Here is a 14,285-nt window from a genome sequence, read left to right as displayed (position 1 = left end):
TCACATTGGTGACGTACTGAGATAGTAACAGGCACGTGCTTATTGCCCGCGCTCCATCCAGTCACTGAGGGTGTTGCGCAATCAGAGGGGAGGCTGAGCTTGTCGCTGCCTCACCTCTCGCGAGGCAGCGAATGATTGGAATCGTACAGAAATGACATTTGTAGCACAGATCAGTGGCAAAAATCTTAATATTAATTTTTTATTTGATTTTTTTTTTCGTAACAGCTATTTTCATTGGAGTATAACAGGTGAGGCTCTGCCTCCCCCTGCCTCCCCTGACCGCACGTCACTGTCCCGTACTCATAGGGACCCACGGGTGTTGCAGGCACCGGCATTTACCTGGGTCCAGTCTCAGACATTTGCTTGGGTCGTCTGGATAGCAGATCCTGCTGGTGCTGTAGATGTTGCTCATGTTGCCCATGACTGCGTTCAGCTACAAAACACAGCCACAGTAGTAGTAGTAGTGGTAGCAGCAGCAGTAGTAGTAGTAGCAGCAGTAGTAGCAGCAGTAGTAGCAGCAGCAGTAGTAGTAGCAGCAGTAGTAGTAGCAGTAATAGTAGCAGCAGTAGTAGTAGTAGCAGCAGTAGTAGTAGTAGCAGTAGTAGTAGCAGCAGTAGTGGTAGCAGCAGTAGTGGTAGCAGCAGCAGTCGTAGTAGTAGCAGCAATAGTAGTAGCAGCAGTAGTAGTAGCAGCAGTAGTAGTAGCAGTAATAGTAGCAGCAGTAGTAGTAGTAGCAGCAGTAGCAGCAGCAGTAGTAGTAGTAGCAGCAGTAGTAGTAGCAGCAGTAGTAGTAGTAGCAGCAGCAGTAGTAGCAGCAGCAGTAGTAGCAGCAGCAGTAGTAGTAGTAGCAGCAGTAGTAGTAGCAGTAGTAGTAGCAGCAGTAGTGGTAGCAGCAGCAGTCGTAGTAGTAGCAGCAATAGTAGTAGCAGCAATAGTAGTAGCAGTAGCAGCAGTAGTGGTAGCAGCAGCAGTCGTAGTAGTAGCAGCAATAGTAGTAGTAGCAGCAGTAGTAGTAGCAGTAGCAGCAGTAGTAGTAGCAGCAGTAGTAGTAGCAGCAGTAGTAGTAGCAGCAGCAGTAGTAGTAGCAGTAGTAGTAACAGCAGTAGTAGTAGCAGCAGCAGTAGTAGTAACAGCAGTAGTAGAAACAACAGCAGCAGCAACAAGACAACGTCATACCACAATCAGTCACCATCAATTAACAGTCGGCATTCGACAGTACAGGGACTCCTCGTCCGGATGTCTAGATGCCTGTTCGGACCGAGGGTCGTAAGTTCAATTGCCGCGCAATAGATGGTGGTAGTGGCATCTACATCTGCAGAACGTGAAGAACCAGTGACATCTACATCTGCAGAACGTGAAGAACCAGTGGCATCTACATCTGCAGAACGTGAAGAACCAGTTTCACCTACATCTACAGAACATGAAGAACCAGTGGCATCTACGTCTGCAGAACGTGAATAACCAGTGGCATATCTGGAGAACGTGAATAACCGGTGGCATCTACATCTGGAGAATATGAAGAACCAGTGGCATCTACATCTGTAGAACGTGACGAACCAGTGGCATCTACATCTGCAGAACGTGAAGAACCAGTTGCATCTACATCTACAGAACATAAAGAACCAGTGGCATCTACATCTGCAGAACGTGAAGAACCAGTGGCATCTAGATCTACAGAATGTGAAAAACCAGTGGCATCTACATCTGCAGAACGTGAAGAACCAGTTGCATCTACATCTGCAGAACGTGAAGAACCAGTTGCATCTACATCTACATAACATGAAGAACCAGTGGCATCTACATCTGCAGAACGTGAAGAACCAGTGGCATCTACATCTGCAGAACGTGCAGAACCAGTGGAATCTACATCTACAGGAGATTATACAACTTTGAAAACCATTCCCCGTGTCTAGTGTACACGCCGCACAACACGTTTGGAATCGACAGGAGTACAGTTGGGACCTCTGTAACCTAACTCGTACGTAGGTAGAGGAGTTCTGATATAAATAAATGTTGTGTCGTTAAACCCGCCACCACCCGACGCAGCCAACTAGTAAGGGGTTTGTCACGTAAACAGAACGTGGCCAATTCGTTACTAGTGCAGCACTAACCGGTTGCTGTGTGTTGGAGAGTTAAACCTACTACTACATTTACAATTCGTTACTAGTATGGCACTAACCGGTTGCTGTGTGTTGGAGAGTTAAACCAACTACTACATTTACAATTCGTTACTAGTACAGCACTAACCGGTTGCTGTGTATTGGAGAGTTAAACCCACTACAACATTCACAATTGGTTACTAGTACAGCACTAACCGGTTGCTGTGTGTTGGAGAGTTAAACCCACTATAACATTTACAATTCGTTACTAGTACAGCACTAACCGGTTGCTGTGTGTTGGAGAGTTAAATCCACTAAAACATTAACAATTAGTTACTAGTACAGCACTAACCGGTTGCTGTGTGTTGGAGAGTTAAACCCACTACAACATTCACAATTAGTTACTAGTACAGCACTAACCGGTTGCTGTGTGTTGGAGAGTTAAACCCACTACAACATTCACAATTCGTTACTAGTACAGCACTAACCGGTTGCTGTGTGTTGGAGAGTTAAACCCACTACTACATTTACAATTCGTTACTAGTACAGCACTAACCGGTTGCTGTGTGTTGGAGAGTTAAACCCACTACTACATTTACAATTCGTTACTAGTACAGCACTAACCGGTTGCTGTGTGTTGGAGAGTTAAACCCACTACAACATTTACAATTCGTTACTAGTACGGCACTAACCGGTTGCTGTGTGTTGAAAGTTAAACCCACTACAACATTTACAATTCGTTACTAGTACGGCACTAACCGGTTGCTGTGTGTTGGATAGTTAAACCCACTACAACATTCACAATTCGTTACTAGTACACCACTAACCGGTTGCTGTGTGTTGGAGAGTTAAACCCACTACAACATTCACAATTCGTTACTTGTACAGCACTAACCGGTTGCTGTGTGTTGGAGAGTTAAACCCACTACAACATTCACAATTCGTTACTAGTACAGCACTAACCGGTTGCTGTGTGTTGGAGAGTTAAACCCACTACAACATTCACAATTCGTTACTAGTACAGCACTAACCGGTTGCTGTGTGTTGGAGAGTTAAACCCACTACAACATTTACAATTCGTTACTAGTACGGCACTAACTGGTTGCTGTGTGTTGGAGAGTTAACCCAACTACTACATTTACAATTCGTTACTAGTACAGCACTAACCGGTTGCTGTGTATTGGAGAGTTAAACCCACTACAACATTTACAATTCGTTACTAGTACACCACTAACCGGTTGCTGTATGTTGGAGAGTTAAACCCACTACAACATTTACAATTCGTTACTAGTACGGCACTAACCGGTTGCTGTGTGTTGAAAGTTAAACCCACTACAACATTTACAATTCGTTACTAGTACGGCACTAACCGGTTGCTGTGTGTTGGAGAGTTAAACCCACTACAACATTCACAATTCGTTACTAGTACACCACTAACCGGTTGCTGTGTGTTGGAGAGTTAAACCCACTACAACATTTACAATTAGTTACTAGTACAGCACTAACCGGTTGCTGTGTGTTGGAGAGTTAAACCCAGCACTAACCCCCTCTCTCTCTATTTAAGGCCTCGACACAGAGGCGTTGTTTCTGTGTGTCTAAGTGTGTGTCTCTCTCTCTGTTTGTCTATGTGTGAGTCTCTCTCCGCTTGTGTGTCTGCCTGTGTGCCCATGCTGTGTGTCTCTCTCTGTGTGTCTCTGTGAGTATCTCTCTGCTTGTGTGTCTGTCTGTGTCTATATATGTGTCTCTGTCTCTCTGTGTGAGTCTCTCTCAGCTTGTGTCTCTGTCTTTGTGTCTATGTTGTGTGTCTCTCTCTGTGTGTATCTGTGTGAGTCTCTCTCTGCTTGTGTGTCTGTCTGTGTGTCTATATATGTGTCTCTGTCTCTCTGTGTGAGTCTCTCTCTGCTTGTGTCTCTGTCTTTGTGTCTATGTTGTGTGTCTCTCTCTCTGTGTGTCTCTGTGTGAGTCTCTCTCTGCTTGTGTGTCTGCTTGTGTGTCTGTGTGTGTGTCTCTGTGTGTGTCTATGTGTGTGTCTCTCTCTGTGTCTCTGTGTGTGTCTCTCTCTTTGTGAATCTCTCTCTCTGTGTCTCTGTGTGAGTCTCTCTCTGTGTGTCTCTGTGTGAGTCTCTCTCTGTGTGTCTCTGTGTGAGTCTCTCTCTGCTTGTGTGTCTGTCTGTGTGTCTACGCTGTGTGTCTCTCTCTGTGTGTCTCTGTGTGTCTCTCTCTCTGCTTGTGTCTCTCTCTGTGTGTCTCTGTGTGAGTCTCTCTCTGTGTGTCTCTGTGTGAGTCTCTCTCTGCTTGTGTGTCTGTCTATGTGTCTATGTTGTGTCTCTCTCTGTGTGTCTCTGTGTGAGTCTCTCTCTGCTTGTGTGTCTGTCTGTGTGTCTTTCTCTGTTTGTCTCTGTGTGTCTATGTGTGTGTCTCTCTCTGTGTGTCTCTGTGTGTATCTCTCTCTGCTTGTGTCTATCTCTGTGTGTCTCTGTGTGTCTCTCTCTGCATGTGTCTCTCTCTGTGTGTCTCTGTGTGTGTCTCTCTCTGTGTGTCTGTCTGTGTGTCTCTGCGTGAGTCTCTCTCTGCTTGTGTGTCTCTCTGTGTGTGTCTCTCTCTCTCTGCTTGTGTGTCTGTCTGTGTGTCTCTGTGTGAGTCTCTCTCCGCTTGTGTGTCTCTGTGTGTGTCTGTGTGTCTCTATGTGTGTGTCTGTCTGTGTGTCTCTGTGTGAGTCTCTCTCTGCTTGTGTGTCTCTGTGTGTGTCTGTGTGTCTCTATGTTTGTGTCTGTCTGTGTGTCTCTGTGTGAGTCTCTCTCTGCTTGTGTGTCTCTCTGTGTGTGTCTCTCTCTCTCAAATTTCTCAATCTTTGGAGGAACAGAATCAACCAGGTGGGGTGTTGACTGTTACGTTAGCCGACTCTCTGTGTTGTATTGCATTTCATTATTATTTAATTACATTCAATTCTCCGTGACTTTACCGAAGGAACCAAAGGTTAAATTCCTGCAGCCGCGAAATCTTCGAACCCAGGTTTGCGCTATTCAAAGTTCAACGTTTCGATAACGGATTTTCTTTTTAATTTTTTATCAACGCGAGTGTTTGGCATTTCAACATCGCGCAGTGCCACCGATTTCGGATCTATCGGTACCCCGAGTCGCCGGAGCCAGGCGCCCATCCCTGGGAACAAAACATAGCGTCCCAGAAAGTACAGCGAAACACTTGTTGGTTGCGAGCAACTTGGACCTGCGAGCGTTTCGCAAGACGAGCAGAAATTTTGTAAATGAATGTAATAACTTGATGAACGAGCGAGGGTCTTGCAGTTACGAGCGGCGTGACGTGTAAGTACGCTTCGTCTCGCCGAGCGTCACCGTGATCACAACCGGTACACTGCGGGAGCACTTTGACGTACGGGCGCTTTGGATTACAAACACGTTTCAGCAAAGGAATTGCGCTCGCAATCCAAAGGTTTTACTGCAACGCGTTTCATTGCCTCGGCCATTTTGTTTCATTTGGTACCACCATGAGGATCACGTGACAAATCCCCTTACCCCCATTGGCTGTGTCGTCGGATGGGGGCGGGTTTAACCAAATCAAGCATTTCTATTTTACGCTAACTAAGCCCGAAAACATCCGTTATGGGTTATACTAGTAGTGTTGAATTACTGTTAACCCGAAATAACCATTAATCGAATACACTGATGATGATGCTGCTGATGATGATGCTGCTGCCGATACCACTGATTATTCTGATGATGATGCTGCTGCTACTGTTGCCGGTGACGACGTTGCTACTTCTGACGATGCTGCTGCTGCTGATGATGATGATGCTGCTGATGATGATGCTGCTGCTGCTGATGATGCTGCTGATGATGATGCTGCAGTGGATGCTGCTGATGCTGCTGTTGATGATGATGATGCTGCTGCTGATGATGCTGCTGCTGCTGATGCTTCTGATGATGCTGCTGATGATGATGCTGCTGATGATGCTGCTGCTGCTGATGCTGCTGCTGCTGATGCTGCAGCTACTGCTACTGATGATGCTGCTGCAGCTGCTGCTGCTGATGATGATGATGCTGCTCATGCTACTGCTGCTGCTGCTGACGTTGATGCTGCTGCTGATGCTACTGCTGCTGCTGATGATGCTGCTGCTGCTGATGCTACTTCTGCTGACGATGATGCTGCCTGCGTACCTGTGCGTACTTGTCAGGCGAAAGGGCTCCACTCCCCTCCTCCCGCAGGATCTCCAGCTGCTGTTTCAGCGTCCGGTCGGTGATCTTAGACAAGTCGAACTGGCGAGCTTCCGCGGATTTCTTCCCGTAGAACTCGGACCACTCGGCGGCCTTCACATTCTGAGAAACACGCACACGGGTAGCTCGGTGTGGGGCGCTTCCGCAGATTTCTTCCCATAGAACTCGGCGACTAAGACGCAGCATTCACACGCATCGGTGAGGGGGGGGGGGGGGGGCTTCCGCGGATTTCTTTCCATAGAACTCGGCCGCTAAGACGCAGCATTCACGCGCATCGGTGAGGGGGGCTTGCACGGATTTCTTCCCACAGAACTCGGCGACTAAGACGCAGCATTCAGGCGCATCAGTGAGGCGCTTACGCAGATTTCTTCCAATATAATTGAGCAGCGAAAACGCAACACACACACACATCAGTGAGCGGCTTCCACGGATTTCTTCTCATATAACTCGGTAGCTATGCAGCAGCATTCACACACACACATCAGTGAGAGGGGCTTCCTCGGATTTCTTCGCATATAACTCCGCAGCTAAGACGCAACATTCACGTTAGCGAGGGGGCTTCCACTGATTTCTTCTGATAGAAATCGGTAGCTATGAAGCAGCATTCACACACACATCAGTAAGGGGCTTCCTCAGATTTCTTCCCATAGAACTCGGCCGCCATGACGCAACGTACACACACATCAGTGAGGGGCTTCCGCGGATTTCTTCCAGTAGAAATCGGCCGCCATGACGCAACGTACACACACATCAGTGAGGGGCTTCCGCGGATTTCTTCCAGTAGAAATCGGCCGCCATGACGCAACGTACACACACATCAGTGAGGGGCTTCCGCGGATTTCTTCCAGTAGAAATCGGCCGCCATGACGCAACGTACACACACATCAGTGAGGGGCTTCCGCGGATTTCTTCCAGTAGAAATCAGTAGCTATGCAGCAGCATTCACACACACATCAGTAAGGGGCTTCCGCGGATTTCTTCCCGTAGAAATCGGCGGCTAAGACGCAACGCACACACACATCAGTGAGGGGGCTTCCGCAGATTTCTTCCCCGAGTACTCGGCAATCAAGAAGTAAACGCACATCGGTGAACTAAACAGCCGACGATTCGGGCAATGGCCCTCCTCCAGAGCGCACGCATGGAAGCGAGTCGATCATTTATGCGCTGGTGAAGAAGGGCTGTTGCCCGAAACGTCGCCCCGCAAAAATGACACTGCAGTATATTCTATCTTTCGTTGTCTGTGGAAGTTTGTATTCTGTGTAAAAACAGAATACAATCTTGAGCCGTTATATAGGGTCCAACGTCAACCCAACGTTAGTCAAACGTCAACCGAACATTCTTGGCCGAACGTCAACCCAACGTTGGCCAAACGTCACCCTAACTTTGGCCAAACGTCACCCCAACGTTGTCTCAACGTCAACCCAACGTTGGCCCAACGTTGGTCCAACGTCAACCCAACATTGGGCCAACGTTGGTCAAACGTCCACCCAACATCATTGGCCCAACGTCAACCCAACGTTGGCCAAACGCCAACCCAACGTTGGCAAAACGTCAAGCTCAACGTTGGTACAATGTCAACTCAACGTTGGTCCAACGTCAACCCAAGGTTGGTCCAACGTCAACTTAACGTCGGTCCAATGTCAATCAAATGTAGGTCCAACGTCAACACAATGTTGTTCCAACGTCGGCCCAACGTTGTTCCATTGTTAACGCAACGTTGGCCCAACGTCACCCCAACGTTGGCCTATGCCAACTCAAGATTGTTCAAGCGTCAGCCCAACGTTGGCCCAACGTCAACCCAACGTTGATCCAACGTTGGTCCAACATTGATCCAACGTTGGCCAAACGTCAACCCAACGTTGGCAAAACGTCAAGCTCAACGTTGGTACAACGTCAACTCAACGTCGGTCCAATATCAAGTCAAGATTGTTCCAATGTAAATCCAACGTTGGCCCAACGTTGACCCATGCCAACTCTAGATTGTCCTAGCGTCAACCCAACGTCAACCCAACGTTGGCCCATGTCAACCCCAGATTGTCCTAGCATCAACCCAACGTCAACCCAACGTCGACCCAACGTTGACCTAACGTTGACCCCATGCCAACTCAAGATTGTCCTAGCGTCAACCCAACGTCAATCCAACGTTGACCCATGCCAACTCAAGATTATTCAAGCGTCAACCCAACGTCAACCCAACGTTGGCCCAACGTTGACCCAACGTTGTGCCATGTCAACTCAAGATTGTCCTAGCGTCAACCCAACGTCAACCCAACGTTGGCCCATGCCAACTCAAGATTGTTCAAGCGTCAACTCAACGTCAACCCAACGTTGGCCCAACGTTGACTCAACGTTGGCCCATGTCAACTCAAGATTGTCCTAGCGTCAACCCAACGTCAACCCAACGTTGGCCCATGCCAACTCAAGATTGTCAAGCGTCAACTCAACGTCAACCCAACGTTGGCCCAACGTTGACTCAACGTTGGCCCATGTCAACTCAAGATTGTCCTAGCGTCAACCCAACGTCAACCCAACGTTGGCCCATGCCAACTCAAGATTGTTCAAGCATCAACCCAACGTCAACCCAACGTTGACCCATGTCAACCCCAGATTGTTCAAGCGTCAACCCAACGTCAACCCAACGTTGGGTCAACGTTGGTCCCTTGTCAACTCAAGATTGTCCTAGCGTCAACCCAACGTCAACCCAACGTTGACCCATGCCAACTCAAGATTGTTCAAGCATCAACCCAACGTCAATCCAACGTTGACCCATGTCAACCCCAGATCGTCCTAGCGTCAACCCAACGTCGACCCAACGTTGACCCAACGTTGACCCCATGCCAACTCCAGATTGTTCAAGCGTCAACCCAATGTCAACCCAACGTTGACCCATGTCAACTCAAGATTGTCCTAGCGTCAACCCAATGTCAACCCAACGTTGACCCATGTCAACTCAAGATTGTCCTAGCGTCAACCCAACGTCGACCCAACGTTGACCCATGTCAACTCAAGATTGTCCTAGCGTCAACCCAACGTCGACCCAACGTTGACCCATGTCAACTCATGATTGTTCAAGCGTCAACCCAACGTCAACCCAACGTTGGCCCCTTGTCAACTGAAGATCGTCCTAGCGTCAACCCAACGTCGACACAACGTTGACCCACCGTCGACCCCATGCCAACTCCAGATTGTCCTAGCGTCACCCCAACGTCAACCCAATGTTGATCCAACGTTGGCCCATGCCAACTCCAGATTGTCCTAGCGTCAACCCAACGTCAACCCAACGTCGACCCAACGTCGACCCACCGTCGACCCCATGCCAACTCCAGATTGTCCTAGCGTCAACCCAACGTCGACCCAACGATGACCCAACGTTGGCCCATGCCAACTCCAGATTGTCCTAGCGTCAACCCAACATCAACCCAACGTCGACCCAACGTCGACCCAACGTTGACCCATGCCAACTCCAGATTGTCCTAGCGTCAACCCAACGTCGACCCAACGTTGGCCCCATGCCAACTCAAGATCGTCCTAGCGTCAACCCAACGTCGACACAACGTCAACCCAACGTTGACCCACCGTCGACCCCATGCCAACTCCAGATTGTCCTAGCGTCAACCCAACGTCGACCCAACGATGACCCAACGTTGGCCCATGCCAACTCCAGATTGTCCTAGCGTCAACCCAACATCAACCCAACGTCGACCCAACGTCGACCCAACGTTGACCCATGCCAACTCCAGATTGTCCTAGCGTCAACCCAACGTCGACCCAACGTTGGCCCCATGCCAACTCAAGATCGTCCTAGCGTCAACCCAACGTCGACACAACGTCAACCCAACGTTGACCCACCGTCGACCCCATGCCAACTCCAGATTGTCCTAGCGTCAACCCAACGTCGACCCAACGTTGACCCATGCCAACTCCAGATTGTCCTAGCGTCAACCCAACGTCGACACGTCAACCCAACGTTGACCCACCGTTGACCCCATGCCAACTCAAGAGTGTCCTAGCGTCAACCCAATGTCAACCCAACGTCGACCCATGCCAACTCCAGATTGTTCAAGCGTCAACCCAACGTTGACCCAACGTTGGCCCCTTGTCAACTCAAGATCGTCCTAGCGTCAACCCAACGTCGACACAACGTTGACCCATGTCAACTCAAGATTGTTCAAGCGTCAACCCAACGTCAACCCAACGTCAACCCAACGTTGACCCACCGTTGACCCAACGTCGACCCAACGTCGGCCCCATGCCAACTCCAGATTGTCCTAGCGTCAACCCAACGTCGACCCAACGTTGGCCCCATGCCAACTCAAGATCGTCCTAGCGTCAACCCAACGTCGACACAACGTCAACCCAACGTTGACCCACCGTCGACCCCATGCCAACTCCAGATTGTCCTAGCGTCAACCCAACGTCGACCCAACGTTGACCCATGCCAACTCAAGATTGTCCTAGCGTCAACCCAACGTCAACCCAACGTCAATCCAACGTTGACCCATGTCAACCCCAGATTGTCCTAGCGTCAACCCAACGTCGACCCAACGTTGACCCAACGTCGACCCCATGCCAACTCCAGATTGTCCTAGCGTCACCCCAACGCCAACCCCAACGTCGACCCACCGTCGACCACCAAGCCAACTCCAGATCGTCCTAACGCCAACCCCAACATCCGCCCACCCCCGTGACGTCCACCCGACGTCACACGCCCACCCACCACCCGACCCCGGTACCGACCGAAGCTTGCGCGTTGGCGTCCGTGACGTTGGTGTTGTAGTCCCAGTCAGCCAGGGCGTAGGCGTAGTACAGAGCCTGGGCCTCGGTGTCGAACTGGGCCAGAAAGTCGCGGGCGGTGACGTCCTCCACGGACCGCGACGCCGACGACGCCGACGATGCCGCGCCGCCGCCGCCGGCGGTCGCGAGAAGGGCCAGGCCCAGGACGAGCAGCAGCGGCAGCGGCCCCGGTAGTTGTGGCGGCGACGGCACCGGTGGTTGTGGTCGCGCCGGTGGTTGTGGCGATGGCACCGGTAGTTGTGTCGGTGGTACCGGTGGTTGTGGCGATGGCACCGGTGGTTGTGGCGATGGCACCGGTAGTTGTGTCGGTGGCCCCGGTAGTTGTGGCGGTGGTACCGGTAGTTGTGGCGGTGGTACCGGTAGTTGTGGCGGTGGTACCGGTAGTTGTGGCGATGGCACCGGTGGTTGTGGCGATGGCACCGGTAGTTGTGTCGGTGGCACCGGTAGTTGTGGCGGTGGTACCGGTGGTTGTGGTCGCACCGGTAGTTGTGGCAGTGGTGCAGTGGCCATGGATGACCTTCAAGCCAGGTAAGCCCTTTCTACTGTGGTCACTTACTAACTACTATAGTTAGTACTAACTATAGTAGTTAGTACTAATGATAGTAATATAGTTAGTACTAACTACTACTTAGTACTAACTACTATAGTTAGTACTAACTACTATAGTCAGTACTAACTAGTACTAACTACTATAGTTAGTACTAACTAGTACTAACTATAGTACTAACTAGTACTAACTACTATAGTACTATAGTTAGTGCCAACTACTTTAGTACTATAGTTAGTACTAATGATAGTACTATAGTTAGTACTAACTACTACTTAGTACTAACTACTATAGTTAGTACTAACTACTATAGTTAGTACTAACTACTATAGTAATATAGTTAGTGCTAACTACTTTAGTACTATAGTTAGTACTAATGATAGTACTATAGTTAGTACTAACTACTACTTAGTACTAACTACTATAGTTAGTACTAACTACTATAGTAATATAGTTAGTACTAATGATAGTACTATTATAGTTAGTACTAACTACTATAGTTAGTACTAGCTACTACTTAGTACTAACTACTATAGTTAGTGCTAACTACTATAGTACTATAGTTAGTGCTAACTACTGCTAATTAGAACTGACTACTTTAGGTAAAAGCCTCTCACGAATACAAATTAATTCATCGAAATAAAATTTACAAAATACTGATATACATTTTAAAAATTAGTTTGTTAAAAAAAGTAAATGATTAAAATGTGTTTAAAACAATATTTAAACTATTTTAAAAAATCGGTTATAAATTCCACCCGAACAATGTTGACAATACGTCGAAATTATTTTAAAAAATATATATTAGTCGTAATTTTTATTCTTCAAAGAATTCCTTCCGCCTAAGTCTGCCGTTAAATGTTTATTTAATTCCACCCAGAACTGTGTTCTTTTTTTTACATTTATAATTAAATAAACTTAATCTTGTGCTGGAGAGTTATTGCCAATAGAACGACGATAAATTAACGCTTTTGTGGCTAAAACGAGCGATACGAAAACAAAACTAACAACATTTATGACGAAATCACAGCTACTGCGGTGCTATTAATAACTATTAAAAAGCAATCCCTTAAAAAAAATTACCCCTTTTAATATCACGACTAACGCCTCATCAAACACCCAAATAATTAAATATTACATCTGACGGAATCGAATCGCTGCCTCCGAATATAAATCGAATCGATTGCAACCACCCGCCCCCACAAAAAACCCTCCGACCAATCGATAATTCGGAATCGATCCAATCGAAATTGTTCGACCGCCACCAAGTCAAATCGGAGGTAATCGATCCGGCCTCAGCAACAGAGAGAACAGCGCGAGCGGAGCGCGCGCGAGGGCTTTTATAGAAACGGCGGTCACGAGGGCGTGGTCAAGATTAGCGGGAAAACCCCGCCACGCCCCCTTCACCTCACCCCCTTCACCTCACCCCTCCCTTCACCCCCCCTCCCCTCTCACTCACCCACTCACTCACTCACCCATTCACTCACTCACTCACCCACCATCTCACTCACCCACTATCTCACTCACCCACCATCTCACTCACTCACTCACCATCTCACCCACTCACCCACTATCTCACTCACTCACCCATTCATTCACTCACTCACTCACCCACTCACCCACTCACCCACTATCTCACTCACTCACCCATTCACTCACTCACTCACCCACTCACCCACTCACCCACTATCTCACTCACTCACTCACCCACTCACACACTCACTCACCCACTATCTCACTCACCCACTCACCCATTCACTCACTCACTTACTCACCCATTCACCCACTCACTCACCCACCATCTCACTCACCCACTCACCCACTATCTCACTCACCCACTCACCCACTCACTCACTCACTCACCCATTCACTCACTCACCCACCCACTCACTCACCCATTCACCATCTCACTCACCATCTCACTCACCCACTCACCATCTCACTCACTCACCCACTCACACACTCACTCACTCACCCACTATCTCACTCACCCACTCACCATCTCACTCACCATCTCACTCACCCACCCACTCAATCACCCACCATCTCACTCACTCACCCATTCACTCACTCACACACTCACTCACTCACTCACCCATTCACTCACTCACTCACCCACTCACCCATTCACCATCTCACTCACCATCTCACTCACCCACCCACTCAATCACCCACCATCTCACTCACCCACTCACCCACTCACTCACTCACCCATTCATTCACTCACTCACTCATCCACTATCTCACTCACCCACTCACTCACCCACTCACCATCTCACCCACTCAATCACCCACCATGTCACTCACCCACTCAATCACCCACTCACCAACTCACTCACTCACCATCTCACTCACCATCTCACTCACCCACCCACTCACCCACTCACTCACCCATTCACTGACTCACTCATCCACTATCTCACTCACCCACTCACTCACCCACTCACCATCTCACTCACCCACTCAATCACCCACCATCTCACTCACCCACTAAATCACCCACTCACCCACTCACCCACCCACCATCTCACTCACCATCTCACTCACTCACTCACCCACCATCTCACTCACCCACTCACCCACTATCTCACTCACCCACTCACCCACTCACTCACT

At 48.9% G+C, this 14,285-nt stretch overlaps 1 protein-coding gene across 1 annotated transcript in view; it reads right to left on the bottom strand.

Moving 5' to 3' along the window:
* The window catches only part of LOC116957162 (angiotensin converting enzyme 2), a 48,882-nt gene extending 37,047 nt beyond the window's left edge, over positions 1 to 11,835 (bottom strand). Inside the window, exons 1-3 of the mRNA XM_076055208.1 lie at positions 11,066 to 11,835; positions 6,272 to 6,430; positions 340 to 433 (exon numbers count right to left, since the gene is read on the bottom strand). Of these exons, the coding sequence (XP_075911323.1) occupies positions 340 to 433; positions 6,272 to 6,430; positions 11,066 to 11,632 (820 nt within the window). The 5' untranslated portion in view covers positions 11,633 to 11,835. The remainder of the gene's footprint in view (positions 1 to 339; positions 434 to 6,271; positions 6,431 to 11,065) is intronic.
* Positions 11,836 to 14,285: the final 2,450 nt, after the last annotated feature.

This window comes from Petromyzon marinus, chromosome 70 (genome assembly GCF_048934315.1).
Source record: "Petromyzon marinus isolate PM22_M1 ecotype Great Lakes invasive population chromosome 70, UKy_Petmar_22M1.pri1.0, whole genome shotgun sequence".
In the NCBI taxonomy this organism is placed as follows: Eukaryota; Metazoa; Chordata; class Hyperoartia; order Petromyzontiformes; family Petromyzontidae; genus Petromyzon; species Petromyzon marinus.
The sequence above is the reverse complement of the archived record's forward strand: the minus strand, read 5'-3'. Positions and strand labels throughout refer to the sequence as shown.